Raw genomic sequence first — 26,826 nt, forward strand, 5'->3', positions numbered from 1 at the left:
GCACATTTATTTACCTGAACCAGGTGTGCTTATCTTGGGAAAGCTGAGGTATAATCCACTGGCTATGGAAACACTGGGTTCTCCTCCTGCAATACAGCCTCGAGTTTGTGGCTCCACAGCCCCGCTCCCTAGGGCACAGGGGTACCTGTCTTTGTACCGGTCTCTGTGGGAGCGCTATCCCGTGTTCCCGGTCCCTGTGGGAGCGCTATCCCGGGTTCCCGGTCCCTGTCCGGAGCGCTATCCCCGGTTCCCGGTCCCTGTAGGAGCGCTATCCCGTGTTCCCGGTCCCTGTGGGAGCGCTATCCCGGGTTCCCGGTCCCTGCGGGAGCGCTATCCCCGGTTCCCGGTCCCTGTGGGAGCGCTATCCCCGGTTCCCGGTCCCTGTCCGGAGCGCTATCCCCGGTTCCCGGTCCCTGTCCGGAGCGCTATCCCGGGTTCCCGGTCCCTGTCCGGAGCGCTATCCCCGGTTCCCGGTCCCTGTAGGAGCGCTATCCCGGGTTCCCGGTCCCTGTTCGGAGCGCTATCCCGGGTTCCCTGTCCCTGTCCGGAGCGCTATCCCGGGTTCCCGGTCCCTGTTCGGAGCGCTATCCCGGGTTCCCGGTCCCTGTAGGAGCGCTATCCCGGGTTCCCGGTCCCTGCGGGAGCGCTATCCTGGGTTCCCTGTCCCTGTTCGGAGCGCTATCCCCGGTTCCCGGTCCCTGTGGGAGCGCTATCCCCGGTTCCCTGTCCCTGTCCGGAGCGCTATCCCGGGTTCCCTGTCCCTGCGGGAGCGCTATCCCGGGTTCCCGGTCCCTGCGGGAGCGCTATCCCGGGTTCCCTGTCCCTGTCCGGAGCGCTATCCCGGGTTCCCGGTCCCGGTGGGAGCGCTATCCCGGGTTCCCGGTCCCTGTGGGAGCGCTATCCCGGGTTCCCTGTCCCTGTCCGGAGCGCTATCCCGGGTTCCCTGTCCCTGTCCGGAGCGCTATCCCGGGTTCCCGGTCCCTGCGGGAGCTGCTCCCGCCCCGCTCCGACGCCCACCCGGTCCCCGCCAGCCGCCAGAGGGCGCTGCCGCCGCCCGCGCGCCAAGCGCCCGCCAAGATGGCGCCGTGTGGGGCGGCGGGGGCCGCGGGCGGGGGTCCCGGCCGGGCGGGCGTCGGGGCGGGCCCGGCCCCGGGACGGGGATCGGGGCGAGCGGGGGTCGGGACGGTCCTGGCGGCCGCGTTGGCGGTGTTTGGCTCTCTGCAGGTGGCCCGCGCCGGCGGGTGAGTGTCTGGGCACCGCCTGTCCCGGGGCGCGGCTGTGCCCGGCTCGGGGTCTCCCGGCGCCCTGAGGTCGGGCTGGCGGAGCGGGTGCTGAGCGGGACAGCCGCCCGTGAACCGCAGTGGGTCACACCGGGGACGCGGGAGAAGCGAGCCTGGGCTGTCAGCGAGGCCGTGCCCGCTCCGCGCTCATCACGCCGCTTTTGCGGGTGTTGTCTTTGCAGGAGCCCCCCCAGCGAGCCTCTGCTGCAGCCGTACCCGCCCTGGCAGCACGGCCCCCGGCACGGCCACCGGCACGTCAGGGACTGCCAGCCCGTCAAGTACGGCAACGTCACGCACGAAGCGTGGCCCGGCGACAGCAGCACGGCCGGCCCGGTGGCTGTCACCAGAACGTTTGTCTCGTACATCCACCCAGAGGGCAGCGACCGCAGCGTGATCTATGGCCATTTCACTTTCGTGAGGAACCCTCTCAGGACCTTCTCCGTGCTGGAGCCGGGCGGTGCCGGCGGCTGCCTGGCTCAACGCAGAGCCCCCGTGGAGGAGACTGCCAAGCTCAGGAAGTGTCTGGTGGCCCAGAACGGCGGGTACTTTAACATGCAAACTGGAGAGTGCCTTGGGAATGTTGTGAGCGATGGGAAGCTGGTCAGAAACTCCGGAGGCCTACAAAACGCTCAGTTTGGCATCCGGAAGGATGGCACCATGGTGTTCGGGTAAGAGCTTGGGGCTGTTTGGAGAATGCTCTCTAGCCTGAAGACTTTCAGGCATCACTGGGCAGGAAGCCAATCCCAGCACTGCCTCCTTGGCCCCCCTAGTTAGAGTAGAAGCTCACGTGGAATACTGAAGCTAGGGACATTCTGGCTTTATCTCGTGGAGCTATCTCTGTGGCCGGTGGCTCGTGTCCTAGGATGAAGAGAAGCTCACTAAGTTATGATCTCCAGCTGCTTAGGTTCCAGTGTCTCCTCTCCCAGCTTGCAGTAGGGACGCTGGGCAGGGTAAAAGAGGAGAGGGCTGAGTTCACCGCAGAGGAGGTGCAGAGTGGAGTGTGTGTGCTCTGGCTGCAGTGCAGGAAGGCTGGGCTGTGGAAGGGACTTCAGGAGGTGCCTCATCCAGCACCCTGCTCAGCACAGGTTGGATGGAGTGGGCTGCTCAGGGCCATGTCTGGTTGGATTTTGAACATGTCCAAGGATAGAGACTCCACATCCTCTGGGCAAACTTGTGATTGACCATATTAACACTTTTTTGAACACTTTAAGGTCAGTGACTCCACCAGTGCTCTGGGCAGCTGTGCCAGTGCCTGACCAGCCCTTCCATGAAGAAATTTTCCCCATATCAAACCTAAACTTCCCCTGTCACTACCTGAGGCCATTTTCTCTCCTTGTGTCCCTGTTCCCTGGGAGCAGAGCCTGATCCCCCCCGGCTGTCCCCTCCTGTCAGGAGTTGTGCAGAGCCAGAAGGGCCCCCCTGAGCCTCCTTTTCTCCAGGCTGAGCCCCTTTCCCAGCTCCTTCAACCTCTCCTGGTGCTCCAGCCCCTTCCCCAGCTCTGTTCCCTTCCCTGAACCTGCTCCAGCCCCTCCATGTCCTGCTTGTCACGAGGGGCCCAGGACTGCCCCCGGGACTGGAGGTGCCCCAGCAATGCCAGCACAGGGGATGGGCACTACCCTGCTGGCCACACTGTGGCTGGTCCGGGCCAGGTGTCACTGGCCTTCTTGCCCGCCTGGGCATGTGACCCTCCCCAAGCAGCTGGAGACTGAAGCTCTGATCACCCTCTGATGAGGAGTATTTGACTGAGGGACTGTAGTGCTCCCTGGAGTGCAAGGCCTCCAGGAGCTGCCCTTCCCCAGCAGCAGGAGGATCCAAAGAGTCCCAGAAGGGTTCCCAGGACCCTTCTGATGGTCTCAGAAGATGCAGCAGCAGCCTGGAAGCTGCATCCTCCACCCTTCTGGTAGCTCACCCCCAGGCCTCAGGAGGGGTCCCTGCAAAGCCACACTGAGTGTGTCACGGTGGGGCTTTATCCTGCAGCCATTCTGACAGCCCTGAGTACCATGGCCTTGATTTATGTAAGAGAAGGGCTGGGTGGGCCAGTGACATGTCCCTTCAGTGAGGGGACTTCTGCAGAGGGGACCAGCAGCAATTTCAGGGTCACTGTTGAGTCCATAACTTCAGCTCTGCCCTGCTCCCCAGCTCTGGCAGGACGTCCCTGTTAAATGGAGCTACCTTGGTGTTTGGTGGCTTTGTGCCTTCAAACCATGATCAGAAAAACAGTTTGGGTGTAAATAATTGTGGCTGTCAGGACAGTGGGGAAATTCATTCACAACGTCACTCTTTCACCCTGCATCACGACCAGCAGGACAGCCCAGGGCTGAGTTACCCCACCCTGTACAGCTGCTGCCGCTCGCTAGGCTGACAGTGGGTGAATCCAGCTTTAAAAGCTGTCAGTCCCTGTCCAAACTGTTTTGTGGTTTGATCTATTTTCAGCCATGTTCACATTGTCTTCTTGTTCCCGTGGGAAAAGGGAATTCATTCTGTATGTGTTCCGTTCAGGTATTTGCAATTACACTTTTCTACAAAGCACAAAGCTTTGTTTGCCCACAATCACGGATACCAAACAAGTAAAAGCTGAGCATCCAGCTCCCACAAAACACCAGAAAAGTCACCTTTAAACCCAAAACCTCTGGCAGAGCACAGCTGTCCAGCCCCAGCCCCTGCTCCCGTCCTCTCAGTTGCAAACACCCCCAGCACCAGGCTCCGATGAGGCAGGTGTTCCTCACCACCCTAATTCAGGGGAGAACAGTGTCCCTGGGGAAGCACTCTGTGGTGACACACAGCACCCAAGCACAGAGGTGGCAGCCGAACAGTCCTTCTGCTCTCTGCAGGAGCAGGGCAACCTCCTTCCCACATGAAAGGAGCAGGTAGCATCCAGTGCAGCTGCAGGCAGGCTGGATGCTGTAGCTCCAAATGCTCTCCAAAGCTGTTTGCTGTCACATTTTTGGAGAATAGAACCTGACAGGCAGCAAGATGTTACAGCTGCTTCCACAGATCCCCGAGTATTTGGCAGTGGCTCTGTCCTTGTGTTCTGCCAGATGCTTTCTGCCCTTGTTACCCTGGCTCAGATCCACTGGGCCACATTGCTGCCATTGCTGGCCACATTGTTTGAGGCACAGTGGCCTGGGACCACCACTAGCTGTGGGTTTGTGCAGAAGAGCCGAGAACAGGGGCTGCTCTGGCTGCTAAAGTGATATTTCACACTGCTTGGGCCCTGGTTTTGGATGTAGCTGTCCTTCATTCCACCTTTTGCCCTTCTCCCTGCTTCAGGAGCCTGGCGGCAGCAGGAGGGGCTTTAACATGATGTACTGTGACTGTGGGTAACCCTCCTGCCCTCTGTTCCCAGTTACCTGTCTGAGGAGGATGTCCTGGATCAGTCAAACCCTTTTGTGCAGCTTGTGAGTGGGGTGGTTTGGCTGCTGAGGAATGGAGAGGTGTACATCAACCAGAGCCGGGCGGCCGAGTGTGGTGACACTCAAACCACAGGTAAATACTGTGGGGACTGGCTTCAGCCTGGCCATGGATTTTCCTTCCCCTGGAACTCTTGGGGCACTTAAGAAATCCAACTTCCATAGAATCATGGAATAATTTGGGTTGGAAGGACTTTAAGACCATCTTATTCCACACCCCTGGTGTGGGCAGGGACAACTTCCACCATCCCAGGCTGCTCCAAGCCCTGTCCAGCCTGGCCTTGGGCACTGCCAGGGATCCAGGGGCAGCCACAGCTGCTCTGGGCACCCTGTGCCAGGGCCTCCCCACCCTCACAGCCAGGAATTCCTATCCTGTCTAACCTGTCCAGAGGAACTCAAAGCAGGTGCCTCTTACAGGAGTTTAAAGCCAAGGGATTGTGAATCCCCTGCTTTGTCCCTGTGCCAGACAAAAACTTAATCAAGAGCACTTCTGTAGGGCTTGGATGAAGGAGAGGAGCCTGAGCTGTGCTCTCACTGTTTCAGTTCAGATGAGGGCCCTGCTGGGAGCTCCTTTGCAGACAGATGTGCGTTAGCAGCCTGGTGTGTCCCCAGCTGAGACTGGATTGTTCCCTGTCCCCAGGAACCTTCGACAGGTTCATCAATGTGATCTCAGCCAGGACTGCGGTGGGACACGACCGTCAGGGCCAGCTGGTCTTGGTTCATGTGGATGGACAGACAGAATCCAGAGGGTAAGGGCTTGGGGAAGGTCTTGAATTCCTGAGACTGGAGGGACACTGCAGCTGGCAGGGACATGTTTTAAGGCAGAGCCTTGCAGAGCTCAGGAGAGCCAGAAGAGGCTCACACAGCCCTCCTCAGGGTGCCTGGGATGGGAGAGCTTCCACTTCCACCACAGAGAGCTACAAGCACCTGATCTAACAGCTTCCCTGAAGGCAAATCAACAAACAACCTCTGCTTTGCAGGATCAACCTGTGGGATATGGCAGAATTCCTGAAGCAGCAGGGAGTCATCAATGCTATCAACCTGGATGGCGGAGGCTCAGCCACGCTGGTCCTGAACGGGACCCTGGCCAACTACCCCTCTGAGCACTGGTAGGTGCTGCTGCCTGTGCCCAGGGCTGCCCAGGGGCTCTGCAGCTCCTGTCAGGCTGCGGAGCCCAGCCCCACACCCTGGCCTGGCTGGGAGGGCACAGCAAAGGCAGGTGAGAGAGAGCAGCTCTGGAATTTAAAGGGATTGCGTGATTCCGTGGTTTTTCCACTTAGTCATCCAGGATTAAAGCTGAGCTGCTTCCAGACAGGCAGCAAAGCTGTGGCTGTGGCTGAATGGCTGATGTGGGAATCGGATAAAGCATCAGCTCTTAGTGTGGGAGATTCAGAGCCACACATCCATGGGAATTAGCAGAGATCTGTCAGCAGCTTATTATTATGGAAGAGAAACACTGACTGGGAGACCCTGCCCTGCCTCATTGGAGGGAATCTAAAGAATATTTTGTTTTAAATTCAACTTTTTATTCACTTCTGACTGTAAACATGAAGGGATTTAACATTCAGTTGCCATAACTACAGTGATATAATGTATATCAAAGCAAATAAGGTTCAAGAAAACGTGTGCTGGGTGCCAAAGTGAGGGAAGCTGGGACTGCTTTAAGGGAAGCTGTTGCCTCTGTAATTCCACGTTTGAAATGATACCTGTCAGATGGGATTTATAACTCAGTTAAAACATTGACTCCAATGTGGTTTTATGTTTACATTTTCCCGGTATTAATGTTCATGTTTGCCCGTGTGGATCAGGAGGAAGTCTCTGGGTTATGTAACGGGTGTTGGGTTGGGCTGGGCAGCGCAGCGCCGGCTCAGCTCACGCTGTCCCCTGTGCTGTCGCAGCTCCTTTGACAGCATGTGGCGGTGTCCCCGGAGCATCTCCACCGTGGTGTGCGTGCACGAGCCGGGCTGCGACCCTCCCGACTGCAGCGGCCACGGGCTGTGCGTGGCCGGGCACTGCCGCTGCCACGGCCGCTTCTGGGCGGGCCCCGCCTGCGACACCTTGGACTGCGGCCCTGCCAACTGCAGCCTGCGCGGCGTCTGCAGCGCCTGTGAGTCCCTGCGCGGGTCACTGCGGGGGCGCTGCAGGGAGGCAGGACCTGCTGCATCCCTGGGGATATCCCTGGGGAGCACAGTGTGCCTGCCCGCCAAGCACCAGCTGCCTGGCTGCGGCTGCTTCCCCTCTCCCCTCTCTGCCTGTTTGAGGCACAGATGGTCAGAACACGTGTCCTTTAGGAGCCGGCGGCACGGCTGGGCTGGGGCTCGGGGCTGGAAACCTCGAGCTCCGTGCCTCAGTTTCCCTTTCTGCCCCAGGGTGTGCTCTGGGGTTTTCGTGAGGCTGCTGATGGGCTGGGCTGTGTATTACGCTGTGTGACAGCAGCTGCTTCTGTCCCCCCCGCCCCCGTTACTGTTCCTTCTTTACTTGCCTCTCCTGCTTCATAATTTTTACAAGGGTGCAGTTGCTACTCTTCCACGAATCTGCACCCAGAAATTGCTGGAGTGCCTGCCCCCAGCTTCTGCCCCTCCGTGCCCAATCCCATTCCTCTTCTCCTGTCCTGACTCACCTCTCATTCGAGTGTGCCCCAGTGCAGTGGCTGGGCAGAGCTGGGTGCAGGTACTGCCAGTAGCTGACCCAGAGCTGGTCCCAGGGAACGCCATCAGCAGGGATTCTGCTGCGTTTGGCCGCTGAGAGAGGCAGTGTGTGAACCCCCTTTGTGTGAGCTCAGGGTTCCTCTTCTGCGCGTTCTGGGCTGGCGGGGCTGAGAAGGCACCTCAGGAGGCAGAGGCTCCTAATTTCGAGTCCTTGCTGCTCGCGATTGTTTTTGTGTTGTCAGTGATGCCTGTTCCATGTGTTTGCACAGCTGGATGCCTGTGTGACCCCGGCTGGACTGGCAGCAACTGCACTGAAGGTAAATGCTGACTGCTGCTCCTCTGCCTCTTCACAGCCGGGGAGAGGGGAGTGCAGCCACCTCCCAAGAACTGCCTGCCCGAGGGGGAGCAGGGAAGGGAAAGGCCTCCCTGTGTGCTGGGCTGCGCTTTTCTGGCAGTGTCAGTTTAACTGCAGCTGGAGCATCTTGGTGTGAGACACTCAAGCCCTTGCTCCTTGTTCAGGGCACACACTGAGCTTATTGCTGAGCACCCCTCCACACCCTGTGGCAGTGTGCTGGGATTGCTCGCCTGTGCTGCCAGGGCCCTGGTGACATCTGTACTTGTCTCTTGGAGCTTGTGCTCCTGGTTCCTGTGGGAATCCTGCAGCCAGAAATGCTGGTGCCAGCGCAGCAGCTCCTGTGAGCCCATGCATGGAGCCTGTTCCTGCCCAGCACCAGCTGTGAGCACGGTGAGGGCTGCGCTCAGCGACCCCCGGGGCTGGGACAGCATTTTGTGTCACCTCTGAGCCTCCTCTTGTAAGCAAAGCAAGGGGCAGTTTTGCCAGGGCAGCTCAGGCCTGAGCATCACCAGCTGGCTCCCAGCTCTTCTATGCCTGCCTGTCCTACCCAAATGGGCTAAAAAGGACAGGAAGGAGCAGAGAGGAAACAGGAGTTTGGATCATCAACAGAACATTGTGGACTTCTGTTTAGTCTCAACCCCAAAGAACTGCATTCTTTTCCCAGAGCCCCTGAATGAACACAAAACATCCTCTACTCCAGGGTGTTGCACTGAGCCGTGCTGTAGCCCAGGCTTCAGGTGATGCAAGGCAGTGCCTGTGGAATGCTCCAGAGGGCTGTCCTGCCATCCCACCCTCACACTCCATGTGCCAGTGCTGACAGAGCTGGCCCTGTAACCACTCCAGGCCCCCTGTATCTGAGTGAATGAGTTAATTACGGTGGGGTGTGAGCTTCCTGAGTGCCTGATTCTGTCAGTGATACTCTGCTCCAGCCTGGAACAGAGGGAACATGCAGCTGGTCTCATACCAGAGATGTTGCCCAGAGCAGCTGTGGCTGCCCCTGGATCCCTGGAAGTGCCCAAGGCCAGGCTGGACGGGGCTTGGAACAACCTGGGATAGTGGAAGGTGTCCCTGCCCATGGCAGGGGGTTGGAGCAAGATGAGCTCTAAAGTCTGCTGCAACTCAAACCATTCCATGATTCTGTGATCCCAGTTTTACACAAACCTCCCTCTGAGGCACACCAGAGAGCAGCCCTGAACTCCCAGCATGGTGCTCCCAGGCTGCTGCGGGCTCAGCTGAGCTGAGGGAGCTGCAGCCACAGCCTGGGTGGAGCTTTGGCAATGACCAGTCCCTCTGTGATCCCATCCCCAGAGTGTCCCCTGGGCTGGTTCGGGCCGAACTGCCAGAGCCGCTGTGCGTGTGACCACTCGTGTCCCTGTGACCCCGAGACGGGCAGCTGCAACATCACCCACCACGGGGCACTGCAGGACCGCCTACACAGAGGTACCGACCGCAGGGGTGGGGCTTGGCAAAAAGTTGGAAGAGCAGCTTTAGTGCTTGCTTAGTCACCAGCTCTGCTTAACCTTGCTCTTTTTTAGTGGAATTTTACACCCTGCCCCACCTTTCTTCCCTCTTGATTTTCCAGCTGGACAATGTTTGGCCTCCCAGAAAAAGGAAAAGAGCAAAGAAAAATTCTCTCTATCAGAGTAAGTGTGTGGTGCTCACTGTGCATCTCAGAGGCTGACACAGAGCATGGGGGGTGTTCAGTCTGCAGAAAAGGAGGCTCAGGGGGGCCCTTGTGGCTCTGCCCAACTCCTGACAGGAGGGGACAGCCAGGGGGGTTCGGGCTCTGCTCCCAGGGAACAGGGACAGGACAAGGGGAAAAGGCCTCAAGTTGTGCCAGGGGAGGTTTAGGTTGGATATTGGGGAAATTCCTTCACAGAAAGGATGGTCAGGCACTGGCACAGGGTGCCCAGAGAGGATTTAGAAGCTGTGTGGATGTGGCAGTTGGGGACATGGATTAGTGGTAGCATTGGCAGTGCTGGGTTAATGGTTGGACTTGATGATCTTGGAGGGCTTTTCCAGCCTAAAGGATTCCCTGGTTCTCTCCTGCCTGAGAGCAGGCCCGCAGGGAAGGGAGGACAGTCCTCTGCACACTGGGTGATGTCATTTGTGTGTCCCACAGGAGCTCCTGGCTCTCCCTGAGCTCTGCCTTGGCCCTGCTGCTTGTGCTGAGTGCCCTGGGGAACTTGGGGCTGCTGCTGCAGGGGCGGCGGCAGCACCGGGACCGGGATTACGGCTACCTCCCCCTGAGGGACATCAACGGGGACAGTGCTCACAGCCCCGCCTCTGCTGCCTGGGACCAGGAGGACACTCAGGAGCCCGAGGACACTCAGGACCCAAACCAAGAGCTCCTTTAGTCATGGATGGGATGAGGTATTTCACCCTGCATTCCCCTCAGCACCGACTGGGACTGTTCCTGCTGGGAGCCTCAAACTGCTGCCTGAGGAACCTCAGCCCAAGAGCTGCCCTATTGAGGCTGTGGTTTCCCTTCCTCTGCTGCCCCAGCACCCAGGACTGCAGCATTGGGGGATGCAGGACATCTCTTGGGTGAGGGAATTCCACAGCTGCAGCAGGAAAGGAGATGGGCTGGTTCCTTCCAAAACTTGGGGGAACCAGGTGAGGGATGCAAGTTACAAGCACCTCGGATCCCTGCTCACCTGAGCAGTACTTTTTAAGATGCAAGTTTAACTGCCTCTAGTACAAAGCTGGGCCTAAGGGTATTACAGTCAATGTCTGCCCTTCCTTGCTAAACTCAGATTTTAATCAGAAAAGTGACAAAAAGTTTGTTCCAAAATGTTGAAGCAGGTGGAGCACCCAGTGCCAGCAGAGCCCTCCTCTCCCAGCCACGATGGTGGCTCAGGGGTGACAGGCAGGGCTGTGACAGCCCCGTGCAGGGCTGGAGTGTTTTCTGAGCAGTCCTGAGGCCAGAGCAGCCGCAGAGGGTGATGAGTGCTGTGCTTTGGGGCAGCTCCTGCAGCACAGCACCACAAAGGGCCCTGTCAGGTCCCAGGTTCCATTTGTGCATCACTCCAACCTGCAGGAGCCAAAGGCTGTGCCCGGCTCCGTGGCTGAGGGACCCTGCAGTGACACAGCCTGGAGCTGTCCCGTGGGGAAGGCACAGACAGGGACAGCCTGGCACGGCTGGCAGGGCACAGCCTGGGCTGCCCTGCCCCACTGGGCACTCCTCAGAGGGACCCGCCAGGTCTCCAGCACCGCCAGGATCCTGAGCACCCCTCTGAAAATCTGGAACACGTCCCTGCACAGTTACATTAAAACAGTGTTTGAATTTGCTTCCCCGTGAGGGAAACCCAGCCTTGGATGAGCCCCTTGGATGCTGCAGAGGGGTGGGAGCCTGTCTGAGCCCCACACATCTTTATGCACTCCCTCCCTTTTTACCTCTCCAAGTAAAGGATGTGTGATTTCTGTGCCAATGTTGGCAGCAAATCAGCCTGTAACCTAGAGATTCTATTTTTCTATGATTTACAGAAAGTTATTTGAAACTTGAATAAAGTCTATTAGTTCTACCTGCCTGAAACTCAGAATTCCTGATGTGCAGCTGCAGAAGGAGCTGATCCTTTCCCAGTTAACCTCAGCCACCCAGTGGAACCCAGGGGCTCTTTTTTTTCCTAGTAACACCCACACTGCAGCATGTGCTGTTCCAGCCCACTCTGTGCTAGGAAACTAAACAAAAGATGGTGGTTAGAAAAAAGCCCAAACATTTTAGTTAAAAAGCAGGAAAAAATGAATACAAGCCTTACCTGTGCTTCTGGGGGCAAAGAGAGCAGCACACAGGCTTGAATTTTCACTGCCTTGCAATTTCAACAGTTCAATCAAACAATTCCACGTGTTCTCAGAGATTTTTTATTTCCCACATACCCAAAAGTACAGCTCTACCAGGACCCACAGACACCATCACTGGAGGACATCTGTTATTTCAGCACCCTGCAGTGGGCTCTTACAGCAGGTTTGAGGGTTTTGGCTGAGAAAAATGAAGATTGCAGTGTACAAAACCAAAGCCAGCTGCAAAGGAAAGTAAGTGCTGCTAAAACAGTTAATTAATGCCCATTTAACTAACATGAAACTGAAAGCTTGGAAGTGGGTGTTGGTGTCACTAAAAGCCAGCAAATGTGACTTTACTCCAATTTCACCTTCCAAGAGAGAAATAATCAGATGTAAGGAGCATCACAAACGTGTTGGAGGAATATTAAAGCTAATTGCATGCAGGAATCTTTGACAGCTGCTGTCAAGTAAGTTTCTAATAGCTGTTCCTTGCATTAATTGCTCACAGTACAAACATTTGGGATACTGAAGCAGTGTGAGCTCGTAAAATGCCTTTTGAAATGGGGGATTCCCTGCCTGGAGCAGGGCTGGCTTCAGCCCCAGCTTCTTCACAGCCCAGCGTGGTGGGCAGCTGTGCTTGCCACTTCCTACAGGGAACTGCGAACGGATTATGGCATTTTCAAAATCTTTTGCCAATAAAGCACAGTGGGATTACAAGTTGTTATTCACAGTTCCTAAAAGGGAACGGACAGAACCGAACTGGCTGAGCCAAGGAACCCAGCTGCACCTCAGTCACTCGGGATTCCCTGGCCTGGTGAGCGTGGGGAATTCTGTTCGCAGCAGCGAGCACAGGAGCTGAGGAGCCGCTGAGCTGCCCCGGTGCCTCCCTGTGAGTGCCCCCAGTGCCGGCTCACGGCGCCCGGCAGCGGCAGCGGTGACACCGCGGGGCTGGAGCCGCCCCTGGTGCCCCGCGGGCACAGCCCTTCTTCAGCGGGGACAAAGCCCTTTTCACACCGGGGAGCAGCAAAAAATGGCTCAGGACTGTGCCCTGAACGGCAGCTGAGGCCATCAAACATCCATCCTCTCTGTGTGTGCCCTTCCCAGCCCTGGGACAGACCTTGGGAATGGGGCAAACCTGGAGAACTCACTGGGAATGAAGGTGTCACACCTGGCTGTATTTAACTGCGACATCTGGCACAGCCTTGGCACCTTGCACAGCATCCTGCACTCCCCCACCACCCACGAGACACGGCACAGCTCTGAGGTAGGTGTTGTGTTTGCATAGGGAATATCTGAACAAACTTGGTGGGAGGCAGTTTTTAATTACGAGCGCATTCCCTGCACACAGCCCGAGCTCACTGCCCTCACTGCAGAGCTGTGAGGCGAGGGCCTTGATGCACCACCCAAAATGAGGCCATTGCTGAGGATCCAGAACCCCTCCCAGACTCAGCTCACTGTGAAAAAACCTCCGAGTTTATTTTCTAAAGCACATTGATGTCGTTTGAGGGGGAAAAGGTGATGTAGAGGAATTCTGTGTCTCTGGTATCTGCAGTTCACAGAGTCAGGCTTAAAAAGCACAACACAGCATCCAGGCTGTTGCTCCCTTTCTCCTGTTAACATTCAGGAGAAAAAGGAAAAAAATATTGGATTATTTAAACTGGTTTCCAAGTAAATTGTCAGGTGGGATAGACCAGGCAGCCTTGCCAAGGAGAGGTCACAAGCTGCTTCACAGACCTGTGCCGTGATCTCCGATGGGCAGAGGAGTGACACTGCCAAGGGACAAGAGGAAAAACTGGGATTGGGATATCCCCAGAGCCAGGAATGCTCTGTGGAACCAGCCCTTGACCTCACCCTTCAGAGACCTGCCAGGGGCCAAGTTCTAGGTGCTTCAATGATAAACACCCAGAACTTCTGGTGGGCAGAAAACAGCATATACCACATTGCAAAAGAAAATTTTAAAAAATCCAGGGCAGAGGAAGAGATTCTTACCCAGAGAAAACCCAGGGAACAGGAATATTGCCAGTTTAGGATGTGAGCAACCACAGGAGAAGGTAAAATCCTGAAACAGCTCAGGGGGGACAGGGCTGGGTTTGTTCCTGGGGCTTTGGGAGTCTGAAACTGTTTCTAGAATCAGAATATATTCTGGGTCAAGGATTTTCTATGAGGGATACACACATGCACTTTTGCTTCCAGAATTCCTGACTTTCTAGAGGAAAGGTGGTATTTGTCCCTCTTTATCAGACTGCTGAAATGCCTGAGACCAAAGTTTCATTTGTCTGGGAGAAACATTAAAGTCCATGGAATAACTGAGAATTGGAAATAAGAACTTCCTTGAGCTCTGCATAACCAAATTACCTGTTCACAGGGAGAGATGAAAGGTGCAGAGTGATTCCCTTGGCTCCAATCTTTGAAAAACCCACCAAACAACTCAAAACCACGTCAAGTTCTTTGTCTTTCACTGTCCCAAATATTTTGGCTCTTTTCTCCTTTGGCAGAGACTGGTGCTTCAAAACCAGTGATTAAAAAAAAGCAGGGTGTGAAGAAACACTTCACAGATCCCTGAATAAAAACTTGATGAGTATTTGACACCTGCTCTAATTTTTTTTTCACCTGCACAAGAACATGGATAAGTTTGCTCCCCTTGACTACAGGAACAATCAGGTTAGGGACAAACATGGCATTTTTGGGGTGTAGGAAGACAGTGCGTCTTCATGACAACTCCTGAACACAATCCTTGTTTCTTAATCCTAAAAAACAGTCCAAAAAAGCACTGGACTCTCACCTTTCCTTGCAAGGAAGGTGACACAGCCCTTACTCCAATGCAGCCCTTTTGAAAGAACATCCAGCAATCACAAAGATCAGGACCCAAGCAGAAAGACAGCTTGGGATTGAAGACAATCAGTTATTCCTTTCTAAAACAAAGTTCATCCCATTAAAAAGGTGACTGTATTTAATAAATAGTAATTTCTGACATAAATAAGTTAAAAATTAATTTAAAATAAGCTAGTATAGAATAAATAGGCTTCAGTAAGTGCTTACATACATGCCTCTCTGAAAGGTTTCAAGTGAGCTCATGTGTAAAAGAAGCAAGTTCTGTAATACTGCCAGAAAATCTTGTGCCTTCAGGAAATCAAATATTGCTTTTCTTAGCCCTTTAGGATTGGATTCAGTTCCCATCCACTCGGGAATGGGACAGACCTACTCATTATTGCTGTAAACCTGAGTAAAGAGAAACAATTGTTTGGAAGATGCCACTTACTGGAGGCAGATTCAATGCCTGGAATTTCTAAAAAAAAAAAACATTTTGACTTTGTTTCTCAGCAGGGTTAAAAAAATCTAACACATTTCCCAGAGCATCCTGCCAGACCAGAAGAGGTTTTTGGTTTGGCCTGGAAGTGATTTCTGAACTGTCCTACCTGTACTCAGGTGTTGGCAGTTCCCTCCAGGGCCCTGCCCCTGGGATGCCCACTTGACTGTCCAGTGTGGAAGCAGCACCCCATGGGCACCCAGGACATTCCCTCAGTTTGGCCACCCAGGAATTATCTAAAGGTCCAACAGGTAAGGCAACATCAGCCTCCTCTGTGGGAAAAGGACCGATGGGAAGAGCCCTTTGGAGTGGAATGGAGTCCTGCAAACTCACAGGCACCCAAAATCCACAGGAGGTGAAGGAGGCTACTGAGAAGCAGGCAGCTGTCCCAGAACTCCTAAACCTGCCCTTGGAATTTCAGTTTTTGTGGCTGAAGCAGCTCCCAGAGGTCTCTCTGTGTCCAAAGGCTCAGCCCTGGAGCTCTTTGGTTTGGGGCTGGAGCAGCCCCGGGGTGCCCCTGCTGCTGTAGCCTTGGCTCTGCTATCTGGAGAGGTGGGAGCTGCTCTGGGACTGGCTGGAAGATGTGGTGACTCCACTCAGCTGGGAAAAGCCGCTGTTGCAAGATTCCAGGCTTGACATGGATCCCCTGGGATGGGACAGAACAGATGTGCTGTTAGGAAGGCAGCAATTAAGGGATAACCATTCCTCCCCCAGATCAGCTCCCCCTCTCTACCATTTGCACAAGTGCTTTTTGGCCTATCATTTCCCACTTGCTCTCTAAGAATCTCTGTGTCACGATGAAAAATTAATCAGAGACACTTTTTCCATTTCCAGATATTATTCCTTGTCTCTGACTATCGTTGTGGGGAAGGGGACACGGCTGGAGCCTCTGGGAGCTGTCTCTGAGGACAAAGGAAAGCTCCAGAGTGCTCCAAATGAAGTCTTGTGAAGCCAAGGACTCGAGGCTGCTGAACAGCAGAGTCCCAGCTCAGCACCTCCAGCTCCTCCTGCCAAAAGCAGGCTGGGCTCGGAAGAGCCCCAAGGAACGAGCAGGACTGGAGTGAGGCACTTGTGCTGCTCTGCCCCCCAGGGCCTGGCCAGGTCACACCTCAAACTCACCACCCTCAAGTCTGTTCTGGCAAAGCCTCCTCCAGCTCTAGGGAAGGGTCAAGGACTTGCACATTAACAGGACATGGGGAGGTGTTTCTGGCACTGAAGGCACACCCTGCCAAGGCTGGCTGTTCACCTGTTCAGAAGAGCTCATCCTTCTCAAGGGCCAAACAAAATCATCTGGGAAACTGCCCAACTCATATTTAAATTACTCCAAAAGGAGCTTCTCAAAATATCCCCAATTAGCATAAAAAGCCTTCTGAGTCAAAAACCTCCTGCTCTTCAGGCAGCTGCAAGCAAGAGCCAAAGCACAAATTCCACAGTGGACACAGAGTCAAGGGAACTTGTAAATACCTACAGCACCAGAGGAGATTGTAGCACAAATGCCACCAATACCACCAATTTTGTGTCCATGCATTTGTCAGTGAAACACAGCCCCTGTGGGGTCTCTGATATCCACATGTTTAACTCACACTCAGTGCAACTTGTAGTAAACCCCTTGTAAATGCCCTACCTGAAGTCCTTGGAGGCCAGCACCTCGTAGTAGTAGATGAGCTTGCACTTGTGGCTGGAGCCCTGCAGGGAGGCCAGGACATCGTCCACGCGTGGGAGGCTGGAGCTGGAGCAGGGCAGGGGCCCGTGCATCCTCCACTGCAGGATGTAGAAGCCAGGCCAGCGTGTGACATGGGAGCCCTGCAGAGAGGGAGGGACAGCAGGTGACCACGGGTCACTTGGGGAATGGCTGAATGACCCAGCACAGGAATCATTCACCTGTCTCACCTGCCTGAGACACAGCTCTGTAGTACCAGTAGGGAAAAAAAAAAAAAGCTTATTTAGCTTACTTTCCATAAAAATTTTAGCTTGGAGTCTTTTCCAATGGTTCACTCTAAATTAGGATTTCCCACTTTCACAGGGTATCCAGAAAATGACCACAGAATGGTTTGGGTGGGAAGGGACCTTAAAATTCATCCCAGCCATGGGCAGGGACACCTCCCGCTAGCCCAGGCTGCTCCAAGCCCTGTCCAGCCTGGCCTTGGACACTGCCAGGGCTCCAGGGGCAGCCACAGCTGCTCTGGGCACCCTGTGCCAGGGCCTGCCCACCCTCCCAGGGAACAATTCCTTCCCAGTATCCCATCCATCCCTGCCCTCTGGCAGTAGGAAGCCATTCCCTGTGTCCTGTCCCTCCATCCCTTGTCCCCAGTCCCTCTCCAGGTGAGCACCCCCAGCTCTCCCAGCCTGGCTCCAGAGCAGAGGGGCTCCAGCCCTCAGAGCATCTCCACGGGCTCCTCTGGACTCTCTCTAGCAGTTTCACATTCTGTTGCTGCTGGTCCCCAGGGCTGGAGGCAGCTCTGCAGGTGGGGTCTCACCTAAGTGGGGCAGAGGGACAGAATCCCCCCTTTCCTACTGTTGGGAACAAGCACAGCCCCATTTCTAGCAGCAAATCTAGGTGTGATTTCCCACACCATCAATTCCCACCCTAGCACCCAATTGCTTTGGGGTTTGCAGAACTCTGAAGCCATGGCAGGACCCAAACCCCTCTGACCTGGATGCTCTCTCCTTCTCTGCAGACCAGAGGAGACTCCACCCGGCTGTAATCCACGCCCAGCACCCAGCTCTTGTCGATGAGCTGCACATTGTCCCCTGCAGCAGAGGGACCTGCTGATGTGGCTTCTCTGTGACTTGGCTCAGGAGCTCGTTTGGAGTGAAAGAGGCTGAACACCACATCTCCCTTCAGGATGTCAAAGTCCCAGGTGATGACGGATTCCCCTTCCAGGATCTCCACAAGTATCTAAGAGACAGAACAAGCCCCTTGCTGGGTCAGGAGCTCAGGCGGCAGCAGTGTGTTCCCCCCTGCTCTGGGCCAAACAGACTTGGCTCCACAATCCTTCAGCTGCCTGATGGTCTTGATTCCTGAGAGGGATACACACCAATTCCCACTCCCAACCCTACCACAGTACCCCCACTCAGGTGTTTTTATCTTTTCTCCCCATATCAGATTGCTTGTTCTAGGAAAACCTCAGTGGAACCGAGGCACAAAGCAGGACACAGCAAAGAGCCAAATCAGAGTCACTCCCCATCAGAGAGGCCAGAAGACTGATTTCACACTTAATTGCTCTTTTTTGGGACATCCTGTTCCCAGCACAAACCTTCCTTTATCACCCCCATTACTATCCCAGCTACGCTGCTGGGAATGGGAGCTGAACTATCGGAAGGGAAACTGAGTGGCCTTTACTTCTCCCATGAGGAGGAGGAGGAGGGACAGGAGGAAGAGACCAGACCTTACAGAAAATCAGGCCACAGTAGAGATAAGAGACACTGCTGCTCAAACTGCTGTTCTTAACTCCCTCACTGCCAGCAGTTCCCTTCCAGGAACAACAGCTCTGCTGAGCCCTCTCCTGCTCCCTCTGTGGGAACCCTTGGCTGCTGCAGTCAGCCCCAGCAGAGGGGACATGTCACTGTCCCAGCCCAGCACCTCAAGCCGTGCTCTGTACCTCGTGTGGGGCTCCTCTGAGGACACTTGCAGAGTGGTAGATGGTTTCTGTCCACAGCCGGATGTGATCCGAGTTCTCCGGCTCATCCTCGGTCTGGTACAGGGACTTGGGGACGAGTCCCCCTTCTGAGACAGTGCACTGCAATGGCCAGACAGACAGACAGCAGGGGTCAGGATGTCCCAGCAGTGAAGCAGGAACACTTGCTGGCTGTCAGACACGGGCTGAGCCACCAGCTGAGCCACAATTGCACAGTGGCTCTGAGTTCACTGGAACTACCCTGGTTCATGTGAGCTCCCTGTAGAGAGCTGCCCCTGACCTCGCTCCAGGATCCCCAGGGCAGCACTGCCACTGCAGGGCAGCCCCTGTGCCCAGAGCAGGGGGATGCTGGCCAGCACAGAGGCCAACCCCTTCCAGGGTGGTGAGAAGAGGGAATCAGTTCCAGATTGCACCTGCACAAGAAGAAAGCAAACCCACCATGCAGTCTCCTCCCAGGAAGTCTGGGATCACATCCTTGTCCACATAGTCCACCAGCCCTCCTGAGCCCTGGTAGTTATTGCCACTGTAGATGAGGAACTTCTGCCGTGTGTTCTCATTGATAAAGGGACTGACCTGAAAGACCAAGGGCACACAGGACACGGCTGTCACTGAAGGCAGCTGGACACACTGTCTGAGCCAGCCCACGAGGCTCTAGCCTGGAGTGTCTCAGCAGTGTGCAGAGTTTCACAGCCCAAAGAGAGGGATATCAAATGGAAAATGTTCTCCCTCTCTGTCTCATCATCTCACAACACTTTCTGCTTCACGTAAAGGAAGTCTGCAGTCACTGCCTCACCTACAAAGCTCACAAGAAATGTAACAACCACGTTCTCACATTGCCAGAGCAGTCAGCAAGCACCAGGCAGAACCAGATATGTTATTTACCACTTATTACTCTTCAGTGTCCTATAGCATGAGATTAAAAGGTGTCTGTCTTTTCCCATCTGTATGAAAGCCCACCAAGTTTGGGTGGAATGGGGAATTCTGATTCAGGTTTCTCATCCAGTCCTGGTGGATGGCAGACACCAGAACCCCATGGCCTGGCTCTGCTGTGGCCTCTTCAGGAGCTCACCACAAGGTGCCTGGAGATCTCACCCATCTGCCTGTGCTGATGTAGCTATTTGTGAACCTGCACAAGTGCCAGTGATCCTGCAGAGCCCAGGCTTCACCCACCAGGGTCCAGAGCACGGGGAAGACGCGTGGTGCTCGCACGATCAGGAGCCTCCCCAGGGTCTCAGGGTAGTTGTCCTCCACCACCTCAATGATCCTGAGCAGGGCCTTCACCCCAGGCCGCCAGAGGTGCCTCATATTGAGCCCTTCCAAGTCCACCAGGCATGTCCAGGATCTGAAATGAACAGGCAGAAAAGGACGTGTCAGAACTTTGGAGTGTGGTGGCTGCTCAGTTTAGGACCCACAGTAACCCCACAGGCCGTGCAGGATCCAGGGAAGCCAACAAGGGGCATGAGTAGTTCAATAAAAGCACATCTCCACTCAGGCAGCAGACCTGAATCCACGTGAGCTCCAGGTTACACAGACACCCAACCCCAAGGAAAGAACATCTGTCACTCTGGAAGAAGGTGAAGGCATGCAGGTATTGCTAAAAAGAATGTAAAAGTACATTTTAAATGAAGGTGGAATCTGGAAGACAGGCTCCTGCATTAAAAAAACCCCAGAATTTCAAAGATGTGGATTAAAACCACCAAGACAGGAAGATTAATTTAATCTGAGATGGGATATGAAAATGATGTAAGGAAGGCTCAATACATGCTTTCCAATGAAACTTCAGGATTTGTCTGCATTTCTGTCCAACTAATAAATTTATATAAATCTGTGGTCCCCATACAGCCCATAACACACACTGCTGTCTGCACTGTAACCCTGAGGACATCACCCCAAACCACAGCAGCATCCTTCACCATGGCAGTGAGAGTCTGCAAGGAAAACCAGTTATACTGACGTGATGGGACGGCCAAAGATGTTGGTGTTTTCCTCACATCTCTTCTGCCCTTCCTCATTAATGGACAGAACCTGGAATCAAAGACAGCACAGACAGGGATTAGCCTGAGTATGGCTGAGTAACCGGGATGGCTTGGAGATCTTATTTTAAAAAATACAGAAAGCAGAGGGCAGGGATGGATGGGATATTGGGAAGGAATTGTTCCCTGAGAGGGTGGTGAGGCCCTGGCACAGGGTGCCCAGAGCAGCTGTGGCTGCCCCTGGATCCCTGGAAATGTCCAAGGCCAGGTTGGACAGGGCTTGGAGTAGCCTGGGATAGTGGAAGGTGTCCCTGCCCATGGCTGGGATGAGTTTTAAGGTCTCTTCCCACCCAAACCATTCCAGGATTCCTGATGCACCATGCCAAGACTTCCCAACACCCTGAGGGGAACAGGTGACACACAAGGGCACAACTCACGTGTCGCAGCAGGGATTCCTCTCCCAGGGCCTTCACCAAACCCTTGGTGTCCATCTGGCCAAGGCGGAGGATGTAGAGCGGCCGCCCATCTTCAAAACAAAGCATTTAGAGAGGGCAGCACTTTAGTCCCCCAGGCTATCACTCTCATATCTTTTTAAAAAGCCACATTCAATATTTGAAAAGGATAAAAATCACTGCCAAAAACAACCTTTTCAGAGAAATTGCTTTGCACTGACTGATCTGCCTGATCTGTGCAGAGGAAATACAATTCCAGGGAAGCAGAGTGGCTACTCACAGGCACTGAAATGCTTTGTTAACTTTAAAAATGTCAATACAGCTTTCTTCAACATCCAGGTCACCGGGCTGTGCCAGAACCAGCTTGTGCCAGGGCAGCTCCTCACCTTTGTCCTGGTAGTGCCACCCCCCGGTGTAGTACTCCTCCAGCAGGGCTGGGGGTCTCCAGGACTGCAGGATGAAATCCACCTGGTACTGCTTGCGCCAGGCCAGCGACTGGCACAGCATCTCCCGCGCCTTGTCGATGTTGAAGTCGCGGGCGCGCAGGAACCGCAGGATGTGCTCATCCTTGGGGATCTGCGAGAAGAGAGAGCCCCAGGAGCAGGGCTGGAATGTTCCACTGGGCCTGCAGGGGAGGCTGCACAGTCTACACCATCTTTTAATCTTAAAACTAACACAGCAAACAAACTTCCCTTCCACCTCCCTCCCTCCGTAGCTAACCCAGCTGGAAGCAGCAGAGGGTGCCAGGAGCACAAAAGAAGGGATCAGCTCACTGACTGTGGGAAGCCCTTCCCCAGTGCAGTTCACAGGAGCCCCAGCAAACCCCAGGCTGGCAGATTATCCACAAGGACCTCCAAAATACTGTGTGACAGTCAGGCAGATGCAAGTTCACCTGCCCAGGGCAAATCAGCCCAGGATGGCAACAGGTAACAAACAGCCACAGGTAACACATTGACCACACCAGGCACTGGAGGGGAATCACAACTGTGCATTCTGAATGATGCCACCAGTACCAACTCGAGCTCTTGTGCAGGCCCTGCTGCTGGTGTTTGAACAGGAAAGCTGTTGAGTGCTTCCAAAGGCTTCCCTGCCCCATCACACCACAATAACTCTTGATCCAAATCAACCAAAACTACAACAAACCCTCTCCCGACCACTCACCCCAGCACTAGCACCATCCTAACATCACAGGCACAAAAGCTTTCCAAAGCAAGTCTGCAGAATGGCTTATTCCAGCGTCCTTCCAGATCTGCCATGTTCTCTTTAGCTGAAGAATCAAAGAGAACTTGCCAGGAATGCCAAGCAGCAGGAATTAACAACGAACCTGATGGATTCCACAGAAGTGCCAAATCTGACTAAGAGCCTGTCAGCTGCAAATCCAGCTGGATTAAAGCTGCATGTGCTGCTGCATTCCCAGTCCCTCACTCCAACTCCCCCAAAACTGCTTGGCCTCATTCTCTACAAGTTTCCATAAAATGTTCCAGCTCTGTGGAGCAGGGACTGTCTCTTCCAGAGCATCCATATTGTGCTAGCACAACCCAAGCACTCCCAGCCCTGCTGGGACACAAACCCTCCTGCTCAGGAGTCAAAGCTCCTTTGTTTGTCCTCGCCATGCTCAGGGAAACAGAAAGCTGGGTGGAAAGCAGCTGTGTCAGGAGGGAGCAATCTCAGATTCACAAGCAAGAGATGGTAAGAATTGACTCACCTAAGAAAGGGCAGAGTTCAGGCAGCCTAAACCAGTCCTAAAACATGTTAGGAGCAGGGGGGAGATTAACACTGGTTCTAACACTGCATCTGTGTGTCCTGGGAAGCAGAGTGCAGCCGTCCAAAGATGATCTCATGAGTGCTTAGAGGAATTCGGTGTCACAGCAAGTTTAAAGCCAGCAGAGTGTTCATCAGATAATTCAGGTTTGTGTTCCTGCTGCTCAGAGGCAGCTGTCACTCATCAGACCCAGCCCAGACACCCAAACAGCCCCTGGATCTCTGCAGGACAGGGGATGGCTGAGGGAACGTTTGATACTTTCCATGTTTCAAACCTCCCCTGTGCACAGCTCCAGGCAAGAGGCAAATCCAGCACTTCTGTTTGGACCAAAGGTGGGAAGCTCCAAGAAGATTTATTCCACAGTGGAATCAGTCTTTTATCCTTGTCCAACCAAAGCAATAACTCCCACATGCAAGAAAACGAAGGCTTAATTTCAGCCTGCTTTTGTATTCATTGGTGAAACTGCTGCACTCTCCTGCATGGTGCAAGGCCCTGAACAGAGCTTTAACTTGCTGCATTTTTAAAACCATTTGCAGTTTGTTCCTTCAACTCCTCAGATTTTTTTAAGCAACAACATATCTGATTGTAAAGGTAATGTCTGCTTCGGAAGGAACAGGGAAGAGATAGTGAAATAGGACAGAGGACAAAAATAAGAAGGGCCATTTTCCAAGAAACAGGAGATCTATTTTTTGATAATTTCTGACAGAGAAATAAGGCCATCTCTGCTCTGAATTAAAAGAACAGATTGTCACAGCAAGGTAAGAGCCTCTCCAGGGAAAACCTCAGTCTTGCAGGATAAGCTCCTGATTTTGGCCTGCTCTGTCAGGGAATCAGGAGATGCAAACAGCCGAGCAGTCAGGGCGTTTAGGATGATGTTTCAGTAGCCAGCACCTCCCTTCCTGTGTGCCCATGTCCTTCTGGGGACAAGGCCCACCAAGGCCACCCAAAGGCCCGAGGCAGCTCCCACTGGAGCTCAGGATTCAGCTGCACCTTCCCAAGGCTCCCAGCACAGCACAGGGGACAAGGGCTGCTGCTCCCTGCCCAGCTCCAAGCACCCAAGGGGCACTTGTTCCACTTTTTGCTCATGTGCTCTCACTTTTTCCTTCTCCAGCTTCCATTCCCCAGCCTCTGACATGCAGGGGGAAAACCAACCTGTGGGTTGGTACTTTTCAACCTAAACAAAGTTTTAGGCGGTGCCTGTTCCAGCTGAAAGCAGGATCCTTGCAGGTCACACCAGGGACAAAGCCTCCCTGTCTTTGGGATGTCCTCCCATCCAGGACCCACCAGGTGAGGTATCTCCCCCACAATGGATCTCACACCATTTCACTGTTCGGGTGTCCATGAAAAGCCTTCTGTCCTCTGTCTCAGAGCTCAGTTACACCTGGGGACTGATCCCTGCCCACCTGTGCCTCTCATCTGACCAGGGGCTGAACCACAGGCAGACACAGATCAAAAGCAGTTTCCAGCAGAGCCTCTTTTCTTGCTGAAGCTGTTCCTGCTCACAGAGCTCACTCACCAGCCCCTGGCTGGCTGGGAGCCCAGCCCCAGCTCCTTCCTCACTGGCACAGCATCACAGTGACACGAGAGCAGCTGCCAGGGAGGTGTCACAGCCTTCAAGGGGCCCTTTGCCACATCAGGTGTGTACATTATATTGTATACCATACATATATATATGTATGATATATATATATGTATTATATACAAATAATATATGTATAGTATATAATATAAACATATTATATATCATACATATATTCCTGTAGTCTTTACCTGCCTCCAGCAGCCACCACCCTTCTGGTCCAAGTTATCCAACCTGCTGTTGATGCCACTGTACAGCAGTGGCCTTGGTCAGCTTTGGCAGATATTTGGTGGCAGGAATTTATCAGCTCTTACAATTCCAACAGTGCTGTTGGTGTCTGGAGCTTATCAGGTGCTCGGAGCCTCTCACACTGCCCCAACACCTCCTGTTCTGTTCAGACTGAGGTTTTATGGGAGCTGTTTGTTCACCCACATTCCTGGGTACCAACAAAACCCATGTGCCTGCTCACACACGAGGGAACTTCAGGAGTTCAACAGCAGCAGAACAATAGCACTACATCGTATATTTTATTTCTCGAGAGGTGATTCACATTCACTTTTCCAAGAAAAAACAGCATTTTAAATGATGTTCAGATTTCCTGTACTCAGATGAGACAAGCTCAGCTCTGAGACATACAGCACAGCATGCAGGAATGCAAAGCTCCTTGCAAGCAGCAGTCTCTTTTGGAAAGGCCAGGTAAAGAAAAAAGAATGAAAATCTTCCCAAACCCAGGAATGCAGAGTACCTCACCTAACCCATCCTGACTGACTGAGCTGATTCCTTCTAAGCCAGGAAGCTTTTACTGCTGAAACTGCATCCAGCTGTTCTCTGCTTCCAAGGGGGTTCACTTACTCCTCTTTGTAAGCACTCTTCACCTACTCAGCCCACCCAACTACTCTCTCTGGTACTATCCTTGGTCCTTCTTTCCTTCCCTCCTAATTCCTCTCCATCAGGAAATCTGGAGTTAAAACCCTCTTGAGGCATTCAAGCTGCTCTAGACCCTTTCTTTTCCCAGCCACCATTTACCCTGCTGGTCTGACAGAGACTTTCCTTTAACCAAAAGGAGGCCAGGGAGCTTCTGGACATTCCAGCAGAGCAGAGACACACCTGTCCCTCAGTGCCTGTGCTGCTTGTCAGGGAAAAATCAGAGAACCACAGAATTTCCTTGAGCAGGAAAGGACCCACAGGGATCATCCAGCCCAGCCCCTGTCCCTGCCCAGACACTCCAACAATCCCACCCTGAGCATCCCTGGCAGTGCTGTCTAAGCACTCCTGGAGCTCTGGCAGCCTCGGGGCCGTGCCCATTCCCTGGGGAGCCTGGGCAGTGCCAGCACCCCCTGGGGGAAGAACCTTCTCCTAATACCCAGCCTAAACCTCCCCTGGCACAGCTCCAGCCGTTTCCTGTCCCTGTCACAGAGAGCAGAGATTGGAGCTGTCCCTCTGCTGCCCCTTGGGAGGAGCTGCAGCCCCGGTGAGCTCTGTGCTCCATCTCCTCTTCTCCTGCCGAACAAACCAAGTGCCCCCAGCTGCTCCTCCTACAGCTTCCCCTTGAGACTCTTCCCCATCCTCATGTCCCTCCTTTGGACACTTTCTGACAGCTTTAGATGCTTCTGATATTGTGGTGTCCAGGACTAGAGGTGAGGCCACTCTGGCACAGAGCAGAGCAGACAGTGCCTGGAGGACACGGTGACTGCCAGGGCTGCTCATGTTCAGCTCAACATCGACCAGGACCCCCAGGTCCCTTCCTGTGGTGTTGCTCTCCAGCCTCTCATGCCGCAGTGTGTTTGTGCATCCAGAGTTTCCCACCCCAGCTGGGGATCCCCCCGGATGTCCCTCTGTGCCCTCCCTACCCACCTTTCCCTTGTGAGTCTCCTGGAGCCACTGGCGCAGGCGGATCAGGCAGCTCTCCTGCATTGGCGTGAGCTGGCCCAGGTAGCGCTCGATGTAATCAGCATCCAGTTTGTCAGCTGCAGGGAGGAAACAACAGCTCAGAGCACACCGGCACAGCCAGGAGGGAGGTGAGCAGCCAGTTCTCACACTGGGTTCCCTATGCCTCACATGGGATTTGCTCAGAAGCCTCACCCCAGCCTGAGGAAGGAACACTGTCCTGGTGATTGCGGCACAACGCCACAGGCAGCACGTGCTGTATTACAGCCTGATCACTCCACATGTCTCTGGGAACACCAATATTCCATTCAGCCCTGAATTGCCCCAGCAGGAGCTTTGAAAGATCTGTCATGAGCTCTGGCACTCAGCACACCAACTGCTCCAAGACCTGGGCGCTTCCATCTCCACGTGTCCCAAATCTCATGCACAACTGCAGTGACAAGTGGCTTGCTGGAAAACCAAGCCATTATTCTGCCCAGGGACACCAGAGGCAAAGGGAGAACAACAGCACATTTCTGACAGCTAGGGAGGCTTTTGGCAGGAGAAGTCCTGTGCACACCCAGCAGCTCAGAGCTCCTCCAGCTCAGAGACAAAGGACAAGGGCTTGGTGACTGCCAGCACTGAGGGACACAGGGATGTGCCAGCACCGAGGGACACAGGGATGTGTCACCCAGGGCTGGCAGCTGCCAGCCAGCAGCACGGGGCAGCCAGGGGAAGCAGCCCAGGCAGCAGCTGGGGTGGAAGACACAGGGAGC

At 54.1% G+C, this 26,826-nt stretch overlaps 2 protein-coding genes across 4 annotated transcripts in view; one reads left to right on the forward strand and one right to left on the reverse strand.

The window, feature by feature from the left end:
• The first annotated feature begins 1,061 nt into the window (after positions 1-1,061).
• NAGPA (N-acetylglucosamine-1-phosphodiester alpha-N-acetylglucosaminidase) lies at positions 1,062-11,179 on the forward strand. Of its 3 annotated transcripts, XM_063414483.1 has the most exons (11): positions 1,062-1,241; positions 1,463-1,948; positions 4,627-4,766; positions 5,331-5,439; positions 5,671-5,799; positions 6,589-6,797; positions 7,581-7,655; positions 9,002-9,133; positions 9,276-9,336; positions 9,816-10,066; positions 10,734-11,179. In XM_063414483.1, exons 1-10 carry the CDS (start codon positions 1,078-1,080, stop codon positions 10,048-10,050), a joined length of 1,740 nt encoding a protein of 579 aa, XP_063270553.1. In that variant the 5' UTR covers positions 1,062-1,077; the 3' UTR covers positions 10,051-10,066; positions 10,734-11,179. The 3 variants fall into 3 exon arrangements, with proteins under 3 accessions (XP_063270553.1, XP_063270552.1, XP_063270554.1); XM_063414482.1 differs by having other exon boundaries at positions 9,816-11,173; XM_063414484.1 differs by having other exon boundaries at positions 7,608-7,655; positions 9,816-11,162.
• A 259-nt stretch (positions 11,180-11,438) lies between these two features.
• SEC14L5 (SEC14 like lipid binding 5) overlaps positions 11,439-26,826 on the reverse strand; it is a 39,443-nt gene continuing 24,055 nt past the window's right edge. Inside the window, exons 8-17 of the mRNA XM_063414481.1 lie at positions 26,039-26,151; positions 21,230-21,419; positions 20,829-20,917; positions 20,373-20,443; positions 19,589-19,760; positions 18,857-18,991; positions 18,383-18,520; positions 17,434-17,679; positions 16,405-16,583; positions 11,439-15,426 (exon numbers count right to left, since the gene is read on the reverse strand). Coding sequence (XP_063270551.1) covers positions 15,321-15,426; positions 16,405-16,583; positions 17,434-17,679; positions 18,383-18,520; positions 18,857-18,991; positions 19,589-19,760; positions 20,373-20,443; positions 20,829-20,917; positions 21,230-21,419; positions 26,039-26,151 — 1,439 coding nt within the window. The 3' untranslated portion in view covers positions 11,439-15,320. The remainder of the gene's footprint in view (positions 15,427-16,404; positions 16,584-17,433; positions 17,680-18,382; positions 18,521-18,856; positions 18,992-19,588; positions 19,761-20,372; positions 20,444-20,828; positions 20,918-21,229; positions 21,420-26,038; positions 26,152-26,826) is intronic.

Source organism: Prinia subflava, chromosome 17 (assembly GCF_021018805.1).
Source record: "Prinia subflava isolate CZ2003 ecotype Zambia chromosome 17, Cam_Psub_1.2, whole genome shotgun sequence".
NCBI lineage: Eukaryota > Metazoa > Chordata > Aves > Passeriformes > Cisticolidae > Prinia > Prinia subflava.